Source organism: Vulpes vulpes, chromosome 9, assembly GCF_048418805.1.
Source record: "Vulpes vulpes isolate BD-2025 chromosome 9, VulVul3, whole genome shotgun sequence".
NCBI classification, from domain to species: Eukaryota; Metazoa; Chordata; class Mammalia; order Carnivora; family Canidae; genus Vulpes; species Vulpes vulpes.
In genome coordinates, this window is record NC_132788.1 from 27,985,791 (window position 1) to 28,011,103 (window position 25,313).

A 25,313-nucleotide genomic window follows, 5' to 3' on the forward strand; every position below is an offset into this window, starting at 1 on the left:
CCCAACCTCTTCCTTTTTCCATGCCGTCACCCCTCGACCTGCCCTAGATATGGAAGCTCTTTCAATAACTATTCTGTTTTACTCTAGATCCCAATTTTGCTTTTTCAATTCTCCAATACATCTTGCCAACTCTAAGACCTACCTCTTTATGCTACTATGCAAAACCACAGACTTTTGCTAACTCCTCCAATGACATATGCCCTTTCTGTGGTCCCCTGACTGCCAATAGCAAAGAGGTCTGAGAATGACTTTCTGGTAACACATCTTCATCAACCCTGAAAATTCTGTACCTCCTGTCTTTCTGATAGTAGATAGAAAGCTGGAATACAAAGAGTATGGACTGTTAACAGTTGTCAGGAAAATTTAAAAAAAAACAAAAACAAAAACAAAAAAAAACAAGAAACTACTAAATCTATTATCAAAGAGGCAAATGAGGCAAAATTTTAATAATCCATGATTCGATGTGACATAAATTTACTGAACATCCATATCACTGTTTGGTGATAATGAGTGCCTAAGAGAAACTTAAAACCTGGTCTTGTTGATTGGAGTTTAGCAAACAAGTCTGAAAAGCATTTGGGTCAACAGTTAAGAATCTTTTTTTTTTTTTTTTTTTTGAGAGAGAGAGACTTTTACAAACCTTATTAAGAAACTTACATGCTGTTATGTTGTAGCAAAGACTTTTGTACCTCCAGACAAAAGTATTTTGTATTCTTCCTTTTCTTTCTTAATAACCTCCTTGGGACACGTGGCTCAGTGATTGAGCATCTGCCTTTGGCTCAGGGCCTGATCCTGGAGTCCCGGGATCGAGTCCCACATCAGGCTTCCTGCATGGAGCTTGCTTCTCCCTCTCTGTGTCTCTTACGAATAATACATAAAATCTTAAAAAATAAAATAAAGAAAAAACACCTCCCCTAACCTCTTACTTTTAGCTATTCAGATGGCCACCCAGAATAAAGACACATTTCCAACTTCCCTCAGAGTGACTACCTTTTGGCCAATGGAGTATAGTTGAGTGGGATCTGTAACAGATGAAGAGAAGGAAACTCCCCCTGCAGTTTCTTTCCTTCCTACTGCTAGAATGTGGACAGGGTGGTGAAATCTCAGACCACACAGATGAGAGCAACTCTATAGGAATAACAGAAGAACAAGGGAGAAGGCGTATGGATCCCTGATGATGTCACATGGTCTATGAAAGTTGCCAGATTAGTTTGGCTAATTACGTAAGAGAAAAAAAAAATCTAACTTTCTAGATTTCTGTGATAGTCAAATCTGTATTCTAGTGGATATAAACTCCAAATACCTAGTACTACCCCCTTAAAATTCACAGAGCCAACAAATACAACTGATAACTGGACCTTTGGTTTGCCCTTTTCATATTTTCCCAAAGGAGTTTGGGTGGCGGTAGAAATCACCTGTTTCCCAGCAGGTACCATCCAAAGACTTCCAGAGACATTTAGGTACACTAAATACAGAGTGAAAATAGTCAAGACAGATGATGTTAATTTTGTACACACAAGAGCCTTGGAGCAAAGGAAGAACATCCATAATTACTACAGGGAGTTTCTAAAGAAAAGGTGGTACTTTCAGGGTGAACTTTATTAGACTCATATTTTAAGAAGCACCTCTTAATCTTGCTTATGCAGAAAAATTGATCCACATAGCATATGTGATAGGGTTTTGGCTTTATGTGCCTACAGGATATTTATATAAAAGCATTTATTTGGTTTGGGGGACCTATTTTGGTATTTTCATGATGTGAAAGTAGTTTTCAGTAACTGAGAATTTATGCACTGGGCATCTATTTCCATGTGAACAGTAACCTAACATGGGTTATACTTAAAACCATTTGTCTCACAACCAAAGTCAAGGAACAACCTGTGTTGGGATTCCCTGTATGAAAGAAATTCCTCAGTATGAATATTTGTCGGATTCATTGGGCTACTAAGACCACAGAGAAAGATGTAGGTGACTGCAAAGCAGGGGCTGTCCTAAGAAACCTATTTTAACTGATCAGGAGGATTTGTGTGTGTGTGCGTGTCATTGTAAAATACTGTGTCTGAGAATTTACTACGGTCATTTTTGACAAAGAGCAAGATCAGTGAGTTGTGTCCCATTGGAAAGCAACGCGTGTCAGGACTACGGATGTCAGTATCAAACAGGGGTTCAAGTTGGAGGATTAGGAATGCACGCCAGTGTGTGTGTGTGTGTGGGGGGGGGTCATGGCCAGGAGACAAGGAGTACTTGTCAATGGAACAAAGGCTACTAGAACAATGTGGATCTCTCCTCTCTAGGACAACAGGAAGAGAGAGACTATAAAACAGGGCCTACCCTCAAGGAGCTTAAGACCAACTCTGAATGGTGGTTGAGAATCTGCCTTAGGCTCAGGGTGTGATCCCAGGGTCCTGGGATCGAGTCCTGCATCGGGCTCCCCACAGGGAGCCTGCTTCTCGCTCTGCCTATGTCTGTGTGTCTCTCATGAATAAATAAATAAATAAAAATCTTAAAAAAAAACTGACCAACTGGGAAAACAGTTCCATACTAAGGAGTATTACAGTCATTCACAGTCCTGTCCCATAACAAGGAGCCTTTCTGAGATTGGAGATACCGAGTGGACTATACTTAAAGAAAGCTTCATAGAGGTAAAACCTGGATGGATCTTGAAGGACGGCAAGATTTAGACAGCTGGAGGAGGACATGCCAAACACGAACACGTAACAGGCTAGTTGCAGAATTCAGCAAGTCTGGGCAGTTAGATTCCTCCTCTGGAGACCAGTGCATCTGTCCACAGACATGAAACAGTAACCTAACCCAGACAGCGCCGTACTTTGATTCGGCTATTAGCAAACCGTTCTTTCAGGACAGTAGAGTTCTTTACAGACAGAATCAGTGACCAGGTCAACTTGTGAAAGACAAGCTAATAAAAAAATTTTTTAAGTTTTATTTCCTGTAAGACTTTTCAGGGCTTTTAACATACCACTGTGCCCTGTGAATCTCTGAGAGGGTGATACAACATGCAACATTTCTCAACCTTACTGACCCAAGAACCCTTTTAAAGTAACCCCTACTCTGTTCACAGAACACAGTTCAGAAGTGGGACTTGGTGGTATTGAATCCGGCCTGAAAGGGCAGGCTCTGCTGTCAGCCTGGATTTGCACTCTGCTTCTATTACCTATGAGGCCAGATGACAAGGAAGGTATTTAACTTCTCCAAGCCACAAATTTCCTCATCTGTAAAATGTCAGAAGGTTAAATTAAGAATTTAAACACACCTAGCAGAGGGCATAGTAAGAATTCAATAAAAGTTCCTTATTAGTCATTTGATGGTTCAATCAATTTTCACACTAGAATTCTGCTCCCACAGTGCTGTTATTACATACAATTATAAGCATAAATATATGTGTGTTTAAAATAAGATTCAAGGAAAACAGCCTTCTCACTGCACAGTGACACAGGTGTAGCCCAACTACACAAAGACTAAAAGAAAGGGCATAATTTTCGTTTTTAAATGTTAATATGGAACATAGCATTTAAGAAAATCCAGGAGTCATTGAGCTGAATCTGCAGGAAGAAAACTTATTCTTCACAACAGGGAGCCAATAGGAACAAAGTTAATAAATAAAATTAAGAAGACAATGTATTTACCACACCTCATAATTGACCCCATGGCAGTGACTTGGATTTCTTAATACTTACTAAGCAGAGGTTTAAGAGCTTTGGAATGGTTCAGCAACCACAACTGAAAATTAAATTGGGGACTAGGCTTCTGGGACGAGTAAGGAGGAGACAATAAAAACAAGTAACTTCAGTAGTTGCTCCTCCAGTTTTGTTCTCCCTCAGATCACTTGTTTTGCTCCATTTAATTGATGGTTTAGCCAGAGGCACCCAAAATTATTTTAAACATCAAAACTTAAAAATTAAAAGCATCGGTTTGTTTCCAAGGGGCAGGTTGGAAAACAATTCAATTTTGTAAATATAGTGTACACGACAATTTAGGACCTATAATTCCCAACACACTTGTATTTCTTTTTTTTTTTTCTTCCTAATGTCGTCTTCCCTTAAACCATGTCAGTGCTAAAACGACCAGATCCTAAAAGATGAGTGTACAAGACAACGTCCTAAAAACAATATGTAAATTAAGATATTTCTACAGTAAAATAAAATGAGCAATCCACAAAGTAGTATATATGTAGTCCATGTCTACTCTTAAATTCAGGCAAGAAATACACCAAACAGATCATAATTAGCTTTGAGTAAGATGGATTATAGGTGATTTTTAGTTTCTTTGCTTTCATTTTTTAATATTTTCTACAATGAATATATATTTATATTGAGAAAAATATATTTAAATTTTTTAAATTTGGGAAGGGGGGGAACAGAGGGAGAGAATCCTTGAGTAGACTTCCTGCCAAATGCAGAGTCCATGATGGAGCTCAATCCCAGGACCCTGAGACCATGACCTGAACCAAAACCAAGAGTCAGCAGCTTAACCCACTGAGCCACCCAGGAGCCTCCAAAAAAGAGTATATTTCAGAAATAAACAGCATTTTCTGATGTGGGAAACAAAGGCAGAAGAGGAATTATTGCATTTTTTTTACTCCCTACAGTCCATTGACAAGTCCTTGAAACAGGCAGAGGGACATTGGAACTCAGTTGCCTCAATGTTGATACTTTGCTGAGGGCAAAAGGCAATCTTGGCCTGACCCCACTTTAACATATAAGAATTCCTTTAGAAATGTCATTTATCTCTAACCCCGCCCCCCCAAGATACATGCTGGCAATCATTCCCTAAGCATACGACCCACCAATATACATCTGAAGGGTTTCATGATTCAGGTGTCACTAGGCAGTAATATGACCTTTTCCTAACAACAGCTAACCCCCTCAAGGTCCTGGTAACCTTGCTTCCAAAATACCTGGGAGGCTGTTTACAGTATCCCTCATCCCCTCCCAACTTGAAAATCACTCCTCATGACCCCAGAGCAGCTTTTTCTGCCCACAGGTCCTGTCCCCATGCTTTAACAGAACCACCTTTTTGCACCAAAGATATCTCAAGAATTCTTTTTCGGCTGTAGGCTTTGAACCCTAACGTCATTTTCCTCTTTCCCTGTTTTAAAACACTGGTTCCTTGAAGAACAGAACTTTTAAGGCAAAAGCCACAGCGTAGAAGACTCAGCCCCTTTCCGTTTCTAATTCAAAATGGCAAATTCATAACAAATTCATGTAAGTATTTTCATTCCTTTAAGCACTTTTGAAACCACGTACAGATTATTACACTCATCCAAGAAGGAAGAGAAAGAAGGGGAAACGAGGTGTAAAACTTCAAGTCAAATGCTTTCCTAGGAGCTCTGGTAACGTTACCCCAATGCAAACCCAGAAACGATGCCTCACCTCTTTTGCAGATGAAGGAAAGGAGGCTGAGGGAAGACCAGTCGCTAGGCCAAGCTCACCGAGGCTATCAACAAACAGTATTTATAACAGGACAACTAATGTCAGAGTCCGTTGTATTTTTACTAAACAATGATGTCAGCTTTTATTTTTAATCCACCTTGTTCTTGAGGAGCTACATCCCACACAGTAATTTTAAACATCAATGTAACTTCCCCAGAATATTTAGTATTTATGGAGATTAATATTCACAGTTATCAACTTATTTTTTTTTTAAAGAAAAACACACTTAGTGGCTTAAAATCCCTCTTTCCCACTCCCTACACAAATGATTGGTCTAAACCATGACCTTGTACTATTCAACGTTCCTTCTCCTTTTCGATGGCACACCTTCTCTTCTTCCTCCTACACCTTAAAGCTCAAACTCCCTACCTTTCCTAGTAAAGGATACTGTAATTCACTTGAATGTACCTTCCCCAGGAATCTTTTTTTTTTAATTAATTATGGACTTCAGTTTTTCAAAATCTCAATGAGGCAGCAACAAGAAAACACCACTATCCTATCAGATTATCCCAAAACCATGAGGTTGCTGAGTCTCCTAAACCTACAGTTTCCCTCTACTTATTTGACTAGCATGTCATTTACCTAACAAGAGAACTGTCACAGTTCACAAAACAGCAAATACAAGACGGGCAGGCGCTAAGGCTTACATAAGGAAATAAACTTTCCCAGCAGCACAGATTCGATCTCAACTACTTCCTGATAACTAGCCCACAGTAAACGAAATTCTACATTTAGTATTTCTGAGCTGTAGCCCGTGCCAAATATCCAGTACATTTTAATTCATTACACTGCCGGAGACAAGAAGCATGGAAGTAGGATCACAAAATCATACAAATGTAGTACCCGTATTCTTAGAAAATCAAGGAATTCTCGCAGTGAAATTGTGGTGATCCAAATCCTAGAGGATATTAGCTTCCCCTACCCAAAAGGAACTTTTCCGTTTTTCTTTTTGAGACTTGCTCAGCTTCACTCCTAGCAATAAATTAGGCATATAAGAGACATTGCCCTTTCCAGATTTCAGGTGCCACTATGTGTACCATTTACTCTTGAAATACATTCAATGAAGGCACACACACTACATGCTTTCACAGAACAGCGAAGAGACTGGAGCCGACCTAAGTCTTCTCTGAGCAAGGCAAAGGTGATTTCCCAGTGATAATGAGCCAACTGAAACACAGCAAATTTCTCATGCTTTCTGCCTCACCATAAACCAGCTGAAGCATGACAGTTTTGGTTATTGTTGTACTTTTTTTTTTGAGGGTCAGTCGTCCATCACAAATGTCTTTAAATAGACACTTGGGATATCCTAAATAAAAACAAGTATGGGTACTGGTACTGGCTCATGAATTTAGGAAATAACTAAATCAAATCTACATCTGAAGGGAAGGCAATAGAAGTAAAACAGGAATCTGAATAAGGCTTTGTATATTTTCTAATCTTTATTTTTTAACCACTTAAACTCTGAAATGGACCATTGCCTATAGTCACCTGATGAGATGGAAGGAATGGAAAGTAGATTGAAACTTACTTTTAGGACACTAACATTTCAAAATCTCAACACCACTATTCTAGATCTTTTTTATTTCTCAAAAACATTATCTGGAAAATGTTCCACATAGTATTTTAAGTTTGATTCAATTTTCATCACTGCATATATGAGGCAATTTTAAATTAAGCCCATGCCAAGGAAAATCTGCAGTCTGACAGAAAGCAATCTCTTGCAAGAAAACCAAAACTCTAATTTTTCTTCCATTTCTAGTCAGTATTCATAGGATGCAACAGCTTCTGAGAGCATTTGGTCAAAATGAGACATGTAAGAGGAATTGTGGGTAGGGGCATATAGAGATTGTAGAAAAAGCAAAAAGTTCTTTTAAAAAGTTATCTGTATTTTAGAAATGAAATTTTATCTTTTCATTAGTTTAGACTCACCACAAGAGTTACAGGTATGCTAAAGAACTGTGAAGGTTTGGTTATCTTTAATTAAAAAGAATTGGGTATATTCAGAAAACATAACCCCTGCCTGTGTTAGAAAATCAGGAGTAAGTTGCTGGCTTCATCATTCGGAGGCAACACGCTGTGTGTCCTAATGGCAGTCTTGGTTTTTCTAGCTATCTCGAGGTCAATAGAATATATGGCTGACCTTTTTAACCTTGAAGGAATCATTCTCACATTTAGCACCCACTGGGACCCAAAGCAACCGACCAACTGCTCAACAAATGTCTCACAATCGACAAAAGAAATCCTATGTCCCAAGGAGGTAAAAAATAGATTTCAGTTATTTTCATGAAGAATTGAAAAAAATACTAGGAAAGTTACAATTCATTAGAAAACAATCCCGAATATATGTTGCCTTTACTGTTACCTTAAGTTCCCGATATTCTATATTAAAAACCTACTCCTTAATTTCCACTTACAATTGCCTTTTAGCTACTCTTCATCAGCCTTTCTGAGTCATAAATCATTGCACAAAACATACTTGCTTTTAAACACAAGCACCTGTTATTTAAACTAGAGAAGGAGATGCAAATGAGTACATTTCAAGCCATTCACTTTATCTTCGGGAAGTGATTTTTGCCAACGCATAAGAAAGTTTTTTAACATTTACTTTTCTCTTAGTGTTACCAGTTAATTGAGCAGAGGTCAAGGATGATAACTGCCTCTTACAAAGCATGATTGTGCCACGGTGAAACTATTTATTAGGCTCTCTGGCTGAGATTCTCTTCGGGTTAGTCACAGGTGTGGGCCTGCTCAAGAAAGACTGGCTGGCACTCTTCCCTCCGTAGTAATTCATGGAAAAGTGAAATGAAGTCCTGGTTTATTAAAAACTTTCCTCAGATATCAAAGAGGATGTTGGAAAAAAAAAAATCTGAGAATACCCATACTTCAGATGATACCAGTTCTTTTCTTATGCTAAGGAAAAAGCAGGACCTGGGAAAAGGTGTGGTATATTACCTTTGCAGGTATGATATCACTCTTCAAAATTTTCAGTTAACAACTGATCACATGTATGCTACATTTGTTTTAAAACATAAGTTATAGGTGCCATGGTTTGGAGTCTAAACATTAAACTACGAAAAAAACAAGAGTTATCCTAATTTCACAAAGAAAATATATTTCTTTAAAATACCAAGGCACTTGGAAATCACCCTTTTTAGCTAATTTTTAGAAGACAGAATTTCAGAAGGCTATTTGCTAGAAGTATTTTTCTCTTTGCCACCCACCAGGATCTCCCTGAACTGTAAGCAAATTTATTTTAATTGACCACCACAATGCAACACTATTCTCCAGCCTTCTTTTACAAACAGTGGACATCAAATTTCCTCTGAGACCATCACACAGAGAGCAGCAGTAAATGAAAGTACATGCCTATATTTCTGCATTCCACCAATCCTTTGCTTAAATGTTAAAATGTAATTATATATTTTAAATGATCAAAATTTCCAATTTTGACAGTGATCTTTTTAGCTTAAACCAAACATTCAACAATAGTAGAAAAATCTGCATGTGCAAAGTAGTAAGATTTCAGTCATTTCCATTCCATTACTCTAAAAAGCACTTTGTAGTCATTTATTCTGTATCATTATTGAGAGCTTATTTGCCAAAAATCTAATGGATTTTTTATTCATTTTAAATCACCCTGGCAAGACTTTTGAACAGGAGGTTTTAAATGCTTTCTTTCTAAAGAAAAGATGTAAAACCCTGCAAACAGATTGTAGAGGTAACAAATACTGACTTACATGGGAGACACCTTACTGTATTAGAGATTAAAAGACTAATCCTGTCAGATTAAATTTTAAGAAGCATAATGACTAAATTGTCTAATAAGAATTGCATAGTAAAATATTCAATTGCCAAGGAAATATTGGGGCAAGAGGTTTGGATTTAAGTCCTCCCAAGTAAGCATAATTGAAACTTATACCTAATAAGCCAACTATTTTAGAAAATATATTAAGTTTTGAAATGGCTATATTATGAAATCAAAGATTCACTTAGGCACATGGGCTGTTATTGTCCAAAAAACTCCAGCTGGTAGGATATATTGCACGGCAATTTTCTCTAGGCAAATATCTCCCATCACAAAGATGTATTTGCCATAGCTGCATTTAACAATCAACCAGACAAAAATTTAATTGACTTACCCCTACTAGATTTTTTCCTGAGTCATTTTTGAAATGTTTATACAATTCACAAACTATATCTTAATAGAAATGGAATCTACATATCATGCTTCTTCCTAGTTTTCTGTATATGAACATCTTTTTCTTTCTCTTATCTATCCTATCTACCTTTCATATAATCTGGCAAAACCAAATTTACATGACTCTTTTAAGTATACTGATCATTTTTGGTTTCTTAAGGGCTTTAAAGGAACTATTTTTCCAATAACATGCTAATGAAATGCATATAAAATATTTAAGTTAAATTGAATAAAATTTAAAATGAAGTAAGTGCTGACAAATAAAGAACCTCCAGAGCACTTCAAATATCATGACTTAAGTACTTATCTTTTTAATAGTAAATTGTACTTTTTTTTCTATTTAGCCTTTCTAGAGTTTAAAAAAAAAATTCTCAGAAGCATAAAGATATATTGGTATTATGATAATACTTCAAGTGTTAATTCTGAAGATTCTATAAAACTGTTCACAGGCATCTCATACTACATTGCGAACCTGAGACCACAGTTTCACTTCAATAGCTAGCCTCAATGGCTTAGTATGAAATCAAAAGTTCCAGCTGGAGGAGTTAAGCATTCACACATTTGTAAAAGCTATCTGCAAACCTTGCTCACATCAAAGAGTATCTTATCACCGTGAGTGTGTGAGAGTGCGTGTTTGGTGTTTCTAGTAAAAGGGGAAAAAAAAAAAATCAAGAGTCAAAGGATAATTACAGTCTAAAAAACAGAAATGGTAGCCCACCCACTGTCTCATAAGAGTGATTAAAAAAAAATAAAAGCTTTGGGAATTTCTCAGTTAATGTTTACTTAAGATTTACTCTTTAAAATTTTATTTAAATTCAATTAATTAACAGTGTGTTATTAGTTTCAGGGATAAAGAATTCAGTGATTTATCAGTTGCATATTAACACTCAGTGCGCTTTATAAGAATTGGTCTTAAAGAGTAAAGTGTACACATTACCAGTGAATACAAAGTACTTCTCAAAGTACTTCAATACTGAAGTACTAACGCATATTGTAAGATATTTTATAAAAGAACTACAAATGCTAAAATTATGTTTAAGCCAGATAATCATTAAGCAACTATGTTTATTATTAAAGAAAAATAGCATACTTCCTGAGGCCCAGATGTATTCTTAAACCCAGGGACTCAATAAAAGATTAAAGATTAAAAAATGATTAGGTCATTTATTTTATTCTCATACAGAACTGCTCCCAACAGTATATGATTTAATTTTAATTCAGTTTAAAATATCTTTGGTAATAACAAATTCCAATTGCTTTGCTTGGAAGCCTATTAGCAGACTAGTTGGTATTGATATAATACTACAGTTAATTGTACCTTCTAGATTTGGGAAACCAGGCTGCTCTGCAGCAATTCTATAACCTAATTAGATAATGCAAAGTTAATTTTTTTCCTCAAGTTTCAGTGTACCAGTTCTTATATTCAGTGAACTGAATCAGATCTCCCTATTGGCATGTTTAAATGTTTCTCTGGAGTAATGCTTTAAAATGCTACCAAGCCCAAAAGGGAATTTATAATGGAGCAGAAATGAGAACGTTTCTCATTTTGAAATATTCAGGATTCTTAGCAAATGAAGCAACTGAAAGGTTGCTTCCCTCTCCAAAACAGACTTCAGCCCTGGGTAACTGCAGTTTATGTTGCCTCAGCATTGCTTTCAGGATCACAGGACTGAACTAGAATTAAATGGTAGACCTCACTGTTTAAAAAAAAAAAAAAAAAATTTTTACCTGAAATGCTGAGCAGGCGATTTTGCTATTCTGTTTCTTCCTGTAATTACACGTCAGGCAAATTAATGTGTTAGAAGCTAAAAACTGCCTAATACTCTGTGGATAAAGTTTCTTCTCCAACTTCAAATATGAGAATGCTGTTCTGGTCGCAGCCTTTTATAAGTTACTGGATTTTAGACCAAAAGAACGCAAAAAAATGCCTACTATGCATTATAATCATTTTAATATAATGTGTATAGCATATAAAGTATATATTTCCACAAGCACTGAATTATGGTTTGGCTTAAAATATGTATGTACAGATGTGTCTCTATACACACAGGGGGGGCTTAGAGAGGCACCTGATTCAGGCAGAACAAACAGAATCCAAAACATGTTAGTTCTCCCTTTGATAATTAAGTTCTCTAATAAAACCCTTCTTCCTCTTTTTGTATTTTTCTTCTAGTGAAGGTGATTATTCACCACTTGAACTTTTTCTTCCGAGCCAGCTCCCCTGGGTCATTACATTTACTGAGATGCCCGTGAGGTGCCACTGTAGCCCCTCACCAGGACCCAACTGCTGCAGGTGAGTTTAGCAGGCAGGGAGGCACACGCTTCCACAGCCACTTACGGAGTCCCTAACTTTGATCAATTCTTGCTCAAATGCTGCAATATTTGAAATTGCTGATGGTCCTGCTCTTAAGTTATCTTTGCCCATATTTTCTACTGGGCGATGTTCTCTAAATTTTCTACTTCTGCCTATGCCTCCTTTCATCTCGTCTCCCACCCCCCTCCACACTCTACCTCCCTTCTTTCAGGTAAGAAGGCCTTTTATGAGTTTCTTTTTTCCTACTCCTATTTCTCTCCTCTATCCACACACAGTTCCTTTGTCACCAATCCGGTACTCAAGCTTCAGACATATATTCCTGCCAATGATTTGCACACTTTGCATCTGGTCCTATTCTGAGCTCCATCTACCCAGTAGACACTAAGATATTACATGCCCTCCCTACCCCCAAAAATAACTACAGGCCAAACCAAACCAATGTTTTGTTTTATTCCCCTCCAATCTACCCATCCTCTAGACCAGTACCTCTCAAAGTATGACCCCTGGACCAACTGGGGAGCTAGCTAGTTACAAATTCAAATTCCTTGCCTCACCTCAGACCTACTGAATCAGAGATTCTAGCCAGGAGGCTGGAGTACTTTGCTTTAACAAACCCTCTAGGTGATTAGGAGGCCTACTGAAGTTTGAGAACCACCACTTTAGATAGTTCTATTCCTTCTAAGGTCTCAGCATACTCCCCTTCCAGTATCCAGAGGGCTCCTCCTCCTACCAGCAACACCAGCTAATTCTACTTTCATAATCTTTATCTCTCTCTCTCTCTCTCTCTCTCTCTCATACTAATTGTCTTGGCCCCTTTCCTAACTTTAGGCCTCATGTCCTAGCAGACACTTCTCTCCTCACTGAAATCCAGCCTGCACGGTTTCCAGATTATTCCGTTTAGCCCAGCTCTGCCATTCACAGTATTCAATCTTTCAGGGTTCAGATGCTTTCTAGAGTTCTCTTTCCCATTCTTCCACTCCCCAATCCCATCTTCCAGCCATGCAGTCCCCAGGGATTTGCTATAACCATTTACGCCTTTGCATATACAGAAAGCTTTCTAAAGAGCTTTCTGACAGCACCTAGACCTTACAGACTAGATACTGCCTTTTCTGATTCCACAGGATCTGGTGGACTTAGCTAATACAGCTCCTGCCTTACCACTGCAACATGTTTAAAACAACAACAAAGTCATTACTCATTTTATCAAGGACCATACAATTTATCATCCAACCCAGAGCCCATTTATATCTGCAAGCTTAGCAAATACTGTACTCCCTCTAAACTCACCATGTTCTAGGTCACACTGGCCTTCTATTTTTCAAACATTAGACTCAAGGACTTTGCACTTTCTTTTCCCTCTGCCTGGAACATTCTTCCCTTAGAATTGTATCATATACTCATTCTTTGGCCTCAGCTCAGCCACTGCCCCCTGAACTTCCCTGCATGGTCCCCACTACCTGTTTCTCCTTCATGTTATCCTTTATTGTCTTCAGTGTTTTATTTGAAATTACCTCCCTACTGTCTCTATGTCCTCCTTTCAATGTAGTCCACTTGAGAATGTCTATCTTGTTAAAAATCTTAGTGTTTGATCAGAGCATAGCTCCAAGTCCAGATACACGAGACTGATCTGGCTCTACCCCTAAGTAAATGGCCTGAGGCAAAGAGTTCACCTCTCAGACTCAATGGTCTCATCTATAAAGTGACAATTACAACGGACTTGCATTAGAGAGTTATTGTTACAATTAAACATAATACAAATAGAATGCTCACCTGGCACGTAGGAGTCAAGTTATGTTATCTGTTATCATTGCTATTATTATTTACTGTTCTATAGGATTTCCAATGCCTAGAGTAATGGATGGTACTCAGTAGACACTCAATAAATATTTGAAATACTTGAGTGAATTAGTGAACCAAGAGCTGATGATGAATGGATGTTACTACTCCCACAACTCTACTTCAGAAGCTTCCAAAAAGCTTCTCTAAGTCCTGACTTAATCAAGCCCCAACCCAGTTCCTTGGAGTACCATTTAATTCCTTTCAAAATGTGGCCCAAATTCACTTTTCCAATCTTAACTTTTATCACTTTGTTCTAGTAAAACAAAAAAACAAAAAAACAAAAAAAAAAAAACTTTCTTCTCACCATATCCTTTTAGTGTAGAATGTTCTTCCTTATATCTCTCCCTGATCCGACACTCCAGGTCTAGTCAAATGCCACGCTCCTGCCTCTGCACATGCACCTTCTCCAGCTCTGTAAAAACCTGCTTCTTACTACTGTTATTGACACAGATCATCTCGCCTACGAGAGGAGACCTGTGTTCTTGCCACTTCTGCATCTCCAGGGCCCAGCTCAGTGCCTTGTGGAAAGCAAGCCCCAGATATATTATTTTGAGCAAATGGGCAGTTAGAGGTTGGGAGGGATTATAAAAAGACCCAACTTTACATATCAAAAGAAAACTGCCATTATTATGGACAAAACATCTGTGCAGTTATTAGGTCAAGACTTGAGTAACATCTTTATTATGTCAACACTTTTCATCTCCTCCACCATCCAGTACAGCATCTCCAATGCCTAGAGCCAGGGGTGGCATTTGGTAAACACTCAAATATTTGACACTTGTTAAGTGACTCATGCTTATAATAAAAATATATCTCCCAATTTTACAAAAAATTCTGCCCACAATGTTAAGGCATATTTCACCCTCTCACCCTTCCTCATCTTCTGCCATATAAAAGCCAACCATAAAATCATTCCTTTCATAGACTCAAGCTATGTTCATTTTATTATAGAAATTGTAAATTCTTAATTTAATCACTTCTCTCCTTCTGTCAGATTGTACATTCATTCTTCAGGAAAGAAAATTATAATTCAAAACACAAACAAAGACAATGATCTAGGTTGAAGTCAGATAATCACAATCATTTTCCTACATTCAAGAGCCACTCAAATCTTGCTGACCAACTCTTTTTTAGAACTCTGGAGTTAGAATTTACAAATAGTCTGTTTACAAATGGTCCAAGCTCAGAATTCTGATTTTTCATTCATGTTGCATTATTTTCTCTCTCCTCCTGCCTCCAATTTAGGATTGGCTGATCTAATGCAGCTTATACTAACACCAAACTGTTGCAGCCCACACCTTATCTCCCATTCCACACAGCCAGTCTCAATCACAAAATAGTTACCCAAATTCAACTGGCTCTTTAACACTTTTTCACTCCTTCTTTACTAATAACCATGCACTCTCTGATGGCTCTTTTCCACCTTCTCCACCTATAATTTGGCTCTTGACAAAATATTCTGTGACAGCTCTCAGTGTTTCCTTATATTGCTACTGGATTAGGAAGAAAAGAAGGAACCCAGGCCATGCATGTATTGAATATCTCTTCAACTAGGAGATCTCTTTACAGCAGGATCTTTTATTTAAGGTGTTCTTAGTATTCTCCAATGGGGTCTTGCTAGAAGGAAGGTGAAGAAGTGTGGTACAGTAACAGGACTGATGCCTCACCTTTGACCACTGGATGGGCAACCCATCCACAAAACCCACAGATCTAGGATTCTTAGGAAGGTTTGCATTTCTAGGGTGTCCAGACCTAAGGGGGAGACATCAATGAAGGCTTCAGCACCTTGGTAGATGGGGTAGATACTCCATGAGCTACTCCAAGAAACATAAACCCTGCCTTCAAAGGATTCAGTCAGTGGTTTACAGTAAAATGCAAAAGCTTCTGAGTCTCAATCCCCTCCCCCCCAAAAAGCACATATACATAGATGTCTGCATTAATTTCAAGAGGTTAGGGATGCGTGGGTGGCTCAGAGGTTGAGCATCTGCTTCGGCTCAGGGTATGATCCTGGGGTCCTGGGATCAAGTCCCGCATTGGGCTCCCTATGGGGAGCCTGCTTCTCCCTCTGCCTGTGTCTCTGTCTCTCTTTCTCTCACGAATAAATAAAATCTTAAAAAAAAAAAAAAAAAAAGTCTGCATTAATTTCAGGAGATCTATAATGCCCAGAGTTCCCAGGCTTGGTATTATGGGAGTTTTTCATTACAGGTGGGAGGGAGGACAGTTACACAGAACAAAAACAAATCCTGAGGCATTTCAACTGAAGAAGTGAGACAACAGTGACCACTTAAGGCACTACACTTTTGCTAAGTGATAGAGCTCTATTCCTAATGATATCAATGGAGCTTCCATTTGAAATCAAATCTTAAGGTCAAGAGCAGAGTCTTTCAGGTTGCAATCAATCGTCACAGAGATAAAAAGGGTTTGGTAAGGTGGAACTGGAATGTGACAGGGTAATCAATTCAGTCACTCAGCCTCATTTAAGAAATATTCTTCTCAACGGGTCTTAGTTTGCTTATTGCTTAACACCTCTCTGCCTAGGAGGATTCCTGAATTAGCCCTGCTATGTATGCTCTAAACCCAAACGGCATTAATGGTTTGACTAAGGTCGCATTTGTACCTACAAAGAATCATCAGTTTACCAGCAGCTTCTCACCAAATCCAGTACAGGATTGGTACAATAAAACCACTGAAGATCTCTCAACATTTCCATTACAAACCTTTATTGTCAGAGGCTTATAATTCAGCTTTAAATTCAGGACTAAAACTTGGGATATATGGTCTGAGAGTTACTATAATTTATTTAATTAAAAGGAACTTTCTGCACCTTGTAAGTACTAAACAGATGGTCTTAATAAACGTTGACCTAAAAATATCCAGAGGATAAAGCCTAAAAAAGTAAGCCTTCCCATAACCATAAAATAGAACATAAAAATGTGTGAATGTCTGTCTTCAGAACTTTGAATGTGACAAATAATCAACCTAAACCTCCTGACACCTTCTTCTCCACTCCCACATCGAATCAACTAGTCCTGATACCTTCGCATCTTTAATAGCTCTTGAATCAATTCTCCACTTCCAGTCACCCTGCCAATCCAAGCAACGTCATGTCCCATCTGAACTATTATAACCTCCAATAGGATTCCTACTATCTGCTCTCTTGCTCCAAATCAATTTATACTCCCTGCAGGAAACCAGAATGATCCTTCTAAAACACAAATCTGATCACATCTCCCCTTCATCGAAAATCCTTCAATGGCTTCCTACTGCTCTAAAGACCCATATCACATTTGCATCCTCATTCCACCCCGCCCCTCCCGCTCCATGTTCTAATTATATTGGTCTTCTTCCAGTTCCTCAGTTCACCATACCACTTCCAACCTCAGGACGTTTACACATACTTCTCCCTTTAAGGAATGCCTTCCTCCCACATCCAGATCAACAACTATTTGTATTCAAATCTTCAGCTTTCAACTCAATAGTTATTTCTTCAGGTAAGACTTTTATGGCCAAATTCCTGTTCTTTTATCCCCTATGGCTTTTTTTCATACCAGCTAGAATAATTTTTATTTGATTTGTAGAGTCTTGCTTAATGTGGAGTGTTCCCCCCCGCCTCCCCAGGCTGTAAGATCCATGAGGTTAGAGGTAAGTAGTTCAATAACTAACATTAGGGATGCCCCGGTGGCTCAGCGGTTGAGCACCTGCTTTCAGGAGTCCCGGGATTGAGTTCCACATCGGGCTCCCTACATGGAGTCTGCTTCTCCCTCTGCCTGTGTCTCTGCCCCTCTGTGTCTCTCATGAATAAATAAAATATTTTTAAAAAATAACTAGCACTAGTACATAGCAGGCACTCAAAAATGTTTGTTGAATAAATATCATACACAACAGAGTACCATTTGAACAGTAAGATCATCTTTCATATCATTCACCTCAGAAAAACAGCAAAAGGCCCTGCGAGAGGACGGAGATAACAAATGTGTTTCTCATCTTGACCACGGGTATTAGGTTTTATAATATGGACCTCCATACCCCCAGATATAAAGTAGTAGTCCTGGCTTAAAATAAAAACAAAAACAAAGGCGCAAGTTGCTACAGATTTTATTGCCCGGAACATTGAAAGTACAAGACAAACAGTGGCACAGGGTGAAGCCACAAGTACAAGCCTGCCAGGGTAGAGGCAGAACCTTTATTTTTATTTGGTAGATTGTTCTAGCCTATTTCAAGCCATTTACAGGGATTTATAGGGGACCCCCCCCCCCCAAAAAAAACCCACAGGTGGATCGGCATGAAAGAAGAGGCAGGTGTCTCACAGTGGGTGGAGGAGTCTGCAGTCATAATCAAATGAAAAAAACTGGAAGGCGGAAGGGAAACTCAGGAGTCTGAATCTGCTTACTAGCAGAACCTTCCCTAAAGGAAATGTTCTAGTGTTAGATCTCAGAAGTTCTTAGGATAGTTTTTAATAAAAGGAGGCAAAAGTCTCTTATTTATGCTCATGATGATTCATAAGTTATGCCTTAAATTGCTTACTTAACATTTGCCTATAAGATTAATAAAAGGTTTGGGCTTTCCTGATACACAAGCAGTCTTGCAACGTCAATTACATGTAAGAAGCTACCTTCTCTCTTTGGTAAGTGACAGAAATTACACTGGACCCAGTGACAAACTATCAAATAAGTTGGGCCAAAAATCAAGATATCACCACCTGCTATTGAATAATCAGCCCTGTGGCTTGGTACTTATAATAGCCACCCTAATACAGTATTTCAAAAAGAGAGGAGTCTTGGTGTAGATGCTCCACCATCTCTTTAAAAGACCTGTCCCGGAACTACAGGACATTTTGAATATGGCTAGTTTTGTCGGACTTTCCTCAGTTTCTCTCCTAGAAAATGGAGTTTTAACACTTCTAGCTCTCTGTAAAAGGCCATTTGAGGACTTAAAAACTCCCAACTGCAATATTCAGTTATCCTTTATCAATCATTTTGAAAGCAAAAAAAAAAAAAAAAAAAAAAAAAAAATCCTAGAGGTCACCGTCAGCCTGTGACACCTAGGAGGCTTCACACCACAAACACACTAAAAGGAAAACTTAGAACTTCTTATTATCATTACCTTAGATGACCTGGATGGGACGCCACCCCAGGTTTCACGAAGAGATTCCCCTTCAGTTAAGACCTCACATACTAAGTCTTAGGAGTAAAATCTAATTTCATCCTATCGACAGAAACTGATAAGGAAGTCTCCCGGGATTCTTAAAAGGATGCCTTCCCACTCAGCTTCCTGATGCTAATGTCAAGGAAAGTTAATAAAGGAGATCACAGAGACGCAGCGTAGAGAATATTTGCAAAAGGCACCTGGCTACACAGCCCAAGTCCTCCCAAGGCCCCGGGGCCGCGGGGCGGCTCTGAACTCGGCACCGCACCCTCCCCCCCCCCGTCACCCCCAGGGCAGCGGGACATCCCGGGGCACCCCGGGCCCCGGCGTAAGGGGGGGGGTGCGGCGGCTCGTTTTCCGGGGAGAGCCGGGCCGGGGGCTGGGGGAGTCGGTGAGGAGCCGCAGTGCCGCGGCGCGGGGCTAGACCGTCCACCGCGAGGGGCGGGGCGGGGGGGGGGGGTCCCGGCGAACACCCGGCCCCGGCGGCTGGCAGGTGCGCCCGGCGGAGCCGCCCGAGGTCCGCAGCGCGGCGCCCCTCGGGGTCGGCCGGGGGGCAGACGGCCAAGCCCAGCCGCACAAGTTAGTTTTCCGGCGCGGGCAGCCCTTGCCGCAGCCCGGGCGGAGGAGCCGGCCGCACACCCCAGCCCGGCACGGCCGCCCGGCGCCACGCGGATGCGGAGGCGGCGACCTCCCCGCGCAGCGTGGACTCCCGGGCCACCGCGCCTGCCCGCCCGGGGAAGCGGGACCGAGAGCCGGTCCGGTCCGGTCCGGGGCGAGGGCGAGGGCGAGGCCGCGGCCGCACACCCACCCGGGCTCCCGGCCGCCGGCGCCGGGGGGCGGCGCTGTCCGTACGAGCCGGAGGCGGGGCGCCGTCTCCCTCCCTCCCTCCCTCCCTCCCTCCCTCGCGGCGGGCCGGCGGGCGGGCGGGCCGGGGGAGCCGGGGCTGCGAGCATCCCCCGACGCGCGGCGGCGGGAGGGGAGGCGGCTCGGGGCGGCCCGGTCCCGGGCGGCGGCGATGGCACTGGCCGCGTCTCGCCTCCTTCAGGCCTGCTCCGCCACAGGCCGCAGCCTGGACCAACCCCGCGGCCCCGGCCAACCGCGGCGGTCCCCGCACGGAGGAGCGGGCGGCCCGGCGGCCCAGCCCCGCTCCCCGCCACCCGCTCTCCCCCGGCGCCCCTCCCGCTCCGCCCCGCAGTCCCGGCGTGGAGCCGGGGCGGGGAAGCGCGGGAGGAAGGGGCGGCGAGGGGGCGGGCCGGCGGCGGGCGGCGGGCGGCGGGCGGCCGGGAGCCGGTGCGCGGGGCTCGGCGCCCCCGACCGGCACCACCTGCGGAGCTGCGGCGCCGCGACCGCCCCGGCCGCCCCGGCCGCCCCGACCGCGACCCGACCCCGACCCCGACCCCGCCGCGCCGCGCCCCTGCCCCTGCCCCCGCCGCGCGCGCACAAAACAAGTTGCAGGTCGCCGCCGCCGGAGGGGGCGGGCGGGTCACTCACCCTCATCCTGCTGAGCGGGCTCGGGTCGTCCGGGCGCGGGGACAGGGAAGACCAGAGCAGCACTAGCCCCAGGAAGCTTCCCACCACCAGCAGACTGCGTAAGAGGAACCCGATCTTCAGCCTCATCTTCCTCGGCGGCGAGACACGGAGCCCGGCGCAGCCGCCGCCACCGCTCTCCCCTCCCTCCTCCCCCTCCTCCGGCTCTGCACCTCCTCCCTCCCCCACCCGGCTCCGGCTGCCGCCCTCCCAGCTCCCGATCCGGAACTCCCCTCGGCTCTGCCTCCCGGCCCTTCCCCCGCCCCCTCCCCTCCGCGGCGCCCCTGCGCTCCGCCGCGCCCCCCGCCCCCGCCCCCGCCCCCGGCCCCGGCCCCCGCCGCGCTCCAACCGCCCCTCGCCGCGCTCCGCCCGGCTTCGCTCGCAGCCCCTCGCCGCTCCTCCCCCTCCCGGCCCGCCGCCCGCCTCTCCGCTGACCACGGTGCCCGAGAACCGCTTCCCGGCCCCGTTGCCGTGCGGCTAACTCGCTCTTCCCCGGGGCTGCTCCCAGCCTTCGCCCCACGGCTCGGCTCTGAAAGCTGCCAGATTCCCAAACTTTTGTGCTAATGATGGGCCGTAACTCTGCCCCCAAGGCCCGTGCCCTCCGGGATCCCGCGGCCCGCCGCCCGCCGCCCCCCACACCCAGCCCTGCCCTGCCCTCCCCTCCCCTCCCCTCCCGCGGGCCCGGAGCCGCTCCCGGTCGCCCCCCGCCCGGAGCCCCCCAGCCCCGGGCTTCCAGGAAGCCAACCAGGAAGTCAGGGCCGCCGCCGCCGCCGCAGCTCCACGTGGCTGATTTATAGCTGGGAGGATTTTTTTCTTATTGATTGTTCTTGCTTTTTCACACGGCTCCTTAAGGAGGTGGATTTGTAACTGAAAGGCCCAGGTGTGATGTGCACGTATCACTGGCCTGGAGGGGCTCGCCTGGAAAGCCAAGATCTCACTTATTCTGGGGCGAATTCGAAGAATGCCCGTCTCCTGATAACACCAACCTTACTCACGGACCGAGGATTTGGGGTTTTTAAGACAATGCTCTACCTTCGTTGCGTCCCTCAGACCTGATTTTTGCCACTTGATGGAGGTTCCTTGATTTCTGTTTTTCAACCCCTTTTCTGCCCGTGAGACCTAAATTATACAGGAAAGGATGTTGGCAAATGTGTAGCCAAATGCCTCACCCTAGGGGAATAATTACACAGCCGTATCTCCAATAAAGATGCCAGTCACTTTATTGCCAAGGTTATGGGATTACCTTGTCAGTGCAGCGTATCTTAAACTGCCTAATTCAAGTTAAATGGAATGGTGATGTCTCAAATCTAAAAGGACTTTAAGAAAAGTAAAACCTAAAAAAAAAAAAAAAAGTAAAACCTGGTTATTCAAATTTTTAAAATGATATGGAGAGTTTGAATTCTCCAGATAAAGAATTGTACCAAACTAACTTCATGTACTTCATAATTTGGGTTACATTACCGAGTATATTGGGGAATTCTGTAGATGCCATAATTTCAGAATTTCCACAAAATATTTGAAGTGATGTCCTTGTGAACGACATAGGGAAATGTAGAATGGATGACAGTTGTAGGTAGGGATATTCTTGTTTGGCTGAATAATTGTACACAGTTGCAATATAAGCTACATATATAGAGCACGTGGAGGAGGGATATCAGGTGTTGAACACAAATAACTATCTGACTCAGCATTTTTATCAGCCAGGTAGGTTAAAAGCTAGTTCTTTTTAGTATAAGATGAGGGAGGTTTTGCTGAAGACTTCTTTGGTGAAAAGGACCTGAATATTTAACTGATTAAGTATGAACCTGCTGCATAACAGAGAAAGCTAATGGCCCACTGCTGGGTCAATTCAGGTCAAATGTTGGATCCCAGAAATCGTCTGTTCCTAAGTACGCCAGGTGATTCTGATCCAGATAAGCTGTGCGGGGCCTTTGGAGAAACAGTGAAAGGGAAGGGGTGCTTGGAGAAAGATTAACCTGGATATTCTCGGGAGGCAGGAATAAGATCATTTTGTGAACCCAACTTGAGCTGCTCAGAAGGGAGGAGGAGGACACGTTTGCAAAGTAGTCAGTTCCCTAGACAAAGACTGGGCTTAGAACAGGTGACCTTCAAGGAATCCTATTCTGATCACATGAGAGAATAATTCCGTTTCAAATCAGCAGCTAAATGAAGTTAAACCTCTTGTTTGTGCTCTACTTTTACAGAGAAGACAGGTTTTGTTTTTTATTAAGAAAATAGGAAGCTTCATTTTTACTGCTATGAGCATAGTTGGGCAGGTATGCAAATTTAAGTGGTACTTATCACTCACTTAAAGTAATAGGAATGATTCTTGGGCAGAAATGGTATTCAGAGATCAGGCCATCCTCCTTTATTTAGTTTTGCATTTGGAGAATGCAAAAATTGTGTCAAAGGATACAGAGTTAGAAATTGACAAATGAGTATGTAGTTGTAAAAGCCCATGTTTCTCTGAGTCCTAACAATGTTTGAAAGAAACTAAAAGTATACTTAAGATATATGCTCATTGCAATATTTGCTGGGAGGCAGCCTCTGTAGAGTGACACAGCTCTACTTAGAGAATGAGTTACATGCAAAGTTTATGACAAGGTTAGTCCCTTAACCACTCTGCCAAATGGTGATTATAATACTCATTTCACATTATTATTAGAAGGAATAATGGAGGTCAAGTACATATGCAATAGAATATATGTAAGTATATAAAATATAAGGATAGTGTGGTGGAACAAGTCTCAGTTGTGTATGGGCATATATATATATATATATATAATTTTTTAATGAGTGCTACAGTTATTGTATGACAGGGATTTTTATGCTGGGATACTTCTAGTTTGTCTCATCCCGGGTTTACCGAGGAAGAGGATAGAGACTAAAACTATAGTAAAGGACGTCGGGCATGGCCAAGAGAACACTGCCCTCTGTCAGGTATGGGGTCGCATGTGGTGGAGGAGGCCAGCAGAGGGCTCAGAAGCAAGGGAACGGGACGGGAGAGAATTTGTGTGAATGCCTAATGTGTGCATGATGCTTCACATTTGTTACTTCATTTTAATCGACGCAACCTGGGTAAGGTTGGTATACTACTGTCCTCAAGCTGGGATTCAAAGCAGATCTTTCTAGCCTTGAATTCTTGGCCACTGCATGCAGACTCCTCACCAAGCTGTGCTAGCTTTCTGGACCTAGAATATAAATAAGTGTTCTCAGACAGGATGCAAAAGGTCAAGGCCTAAAGATTCGTTAGGTTTTTAATTCTCTCTGGTGCCTGCACTTTTAAAGGAGAACCCACCAAAAGGAATTGTGTCCATGCTTGGGTTGCAGTTTAAAAATGTAGTGCACTCCCTGGGGTCTCTGGCCACTCCTTTCTGTTTTATGCTGCAACCAGGCTGAACCTGAGTTGCTAAACGTATCTAGAACTCCCTTGCCTTTAGGCCTTTGTATAGGGAGTTCTTTTTGCCTGAAATGACACCTTCACAAAAAACTTACCCGCACTCCCACCCATATTCCCCCCCACCCCGTCACCCTCCCCCCATGTCCCTCCCTACCCAATGTACTGGGATAGATTGGTACCCTGCTGGGTGCTACCACTGCACCCCACACTTTTCCTTCTCTTCTAATTACTACTACGTTGTAATTGCTTAATTTCTTTTTTCCGCTCTCAGATCAAGAGGTACATGAGGATGGAATGAGGATGGAGTTTTTTTGTTTTTGTTTTTAAACAGTGCTTTGCTTCTGCGACTATCCAGCAGCTTTTTTTTTTTTTTTTTTTTTTTTTTATGATAGTCACACACAGAGAGAGAGAGAGAGAGGCAGAGACACAGGCAGAGGGAGAAGCAGGCTCCATGCACCGGGAGCCCGATGTGGGATTCGATCCCGGGTCTCCAGGATCGCGCCCTGGGCCAAAGGCAGGCACCAAACCACTGCACCACCCAGGGATCCCGAGGATGGAGTTTTGTCTGTCTAGCTCATCATTATATTCTTATGCTTAGTGTGTAGAAAGCATTCAGTATTTTGTCAATGAAATGCTGAATGAATAATTGGATGGAGACTGTAAAGTGAAGATGAAAGGTAGACAAGGGCTCAGAGCTATGTCAACTGATCTTCCTTACGTGGAGGTTTTCCTTCTGAGGATAAAACTTTAGAGGTTGTATCTAATTAGAAAAGTGATTATTTTGCATGTTGTCAGCAGCAGCTGGTAGACCATTGTTTTCCCCTTTACTCTGCATCCTTCTAGGGCTACTCAGGAAAAAAGGAAAATAATAGTTTAATTTAAATTTAGATTTTTGTATTTACTGAGAATCCACTCCCCGCCCTCTGCCAAAAAAAGAAAGAAATTAAGTTGTATTGAAGTGGGAACATGTAGCCATGGGCAATTACTATCTACAACTAAATTTCAATTTTAGGTATGTCTGGCTGCCAAGAACTCAGGTTAAATTAGAATCAGTGACCTATAAATTACTGGGTAAATCTCCTATTACCTATTCTGTAAACATTTAATCACCTTTTTTCAAAAAAGAACACCCATGGTTGTACTTTTAAGTCAAAAATGTATTTTATCTTTCAGAAAAGAATTACTATTTAGATACTTTTAAAGTGTTGATAGTTTAAGTTTATTGAGAATATATTAATATGTATTGTGTTTATTAGTTATGTCTTACTGCATGACAAACTACCCCCAAATTTAGCACTTTACAACAATAAACTTATGGGACACCTGGGTGGCTCAGTGGTTGGGCATCTGCCTTTGGCTTAGGTTGTGATCCCAGGGTCCTGGAATGGAGTCCCACATCAGGCTTCCCATGGGGAAGCCTCTCTCTCTCTGTGTGTCTCT

The 25,313-nt window shown here is 42.2% G+C and overlaps 1 protein-coding gene across 3 annotated transcripts in view; it reads right to left on the reverse strand.

Moving 5' to 3' along the window:
• GALNT7 (polypeptide N-acetylgalactosaminyltransferase 7) overlaps window positions 1–20,676 on the reverse strand; it is a 137,769-nt gene extending 117,093 nt beyond the window's left edge. For 2 of the 3 annotated variants that reach the window (XM_026017545.2, XM_026017546.2), the window contains exon 1: window positions 20,438–20,676. In XM_026017545.2, coding sequence (XP_025873330.1) covers window positions 20,438–20,563 — 126 coding nt within the window. In that variant the 5' untranslated portion in view covers window positions 20,564–20,676. Of the gene's footprint in view, window positions 1–18,904; window positions 19,079–20,437 lie in introns of those variants that run through there. The other variant, XM_072719670.1, reaches the window with a different exon arrangement.
• Window positions 20,677–25,313: the final 4,637 nt, after the last annotated feature.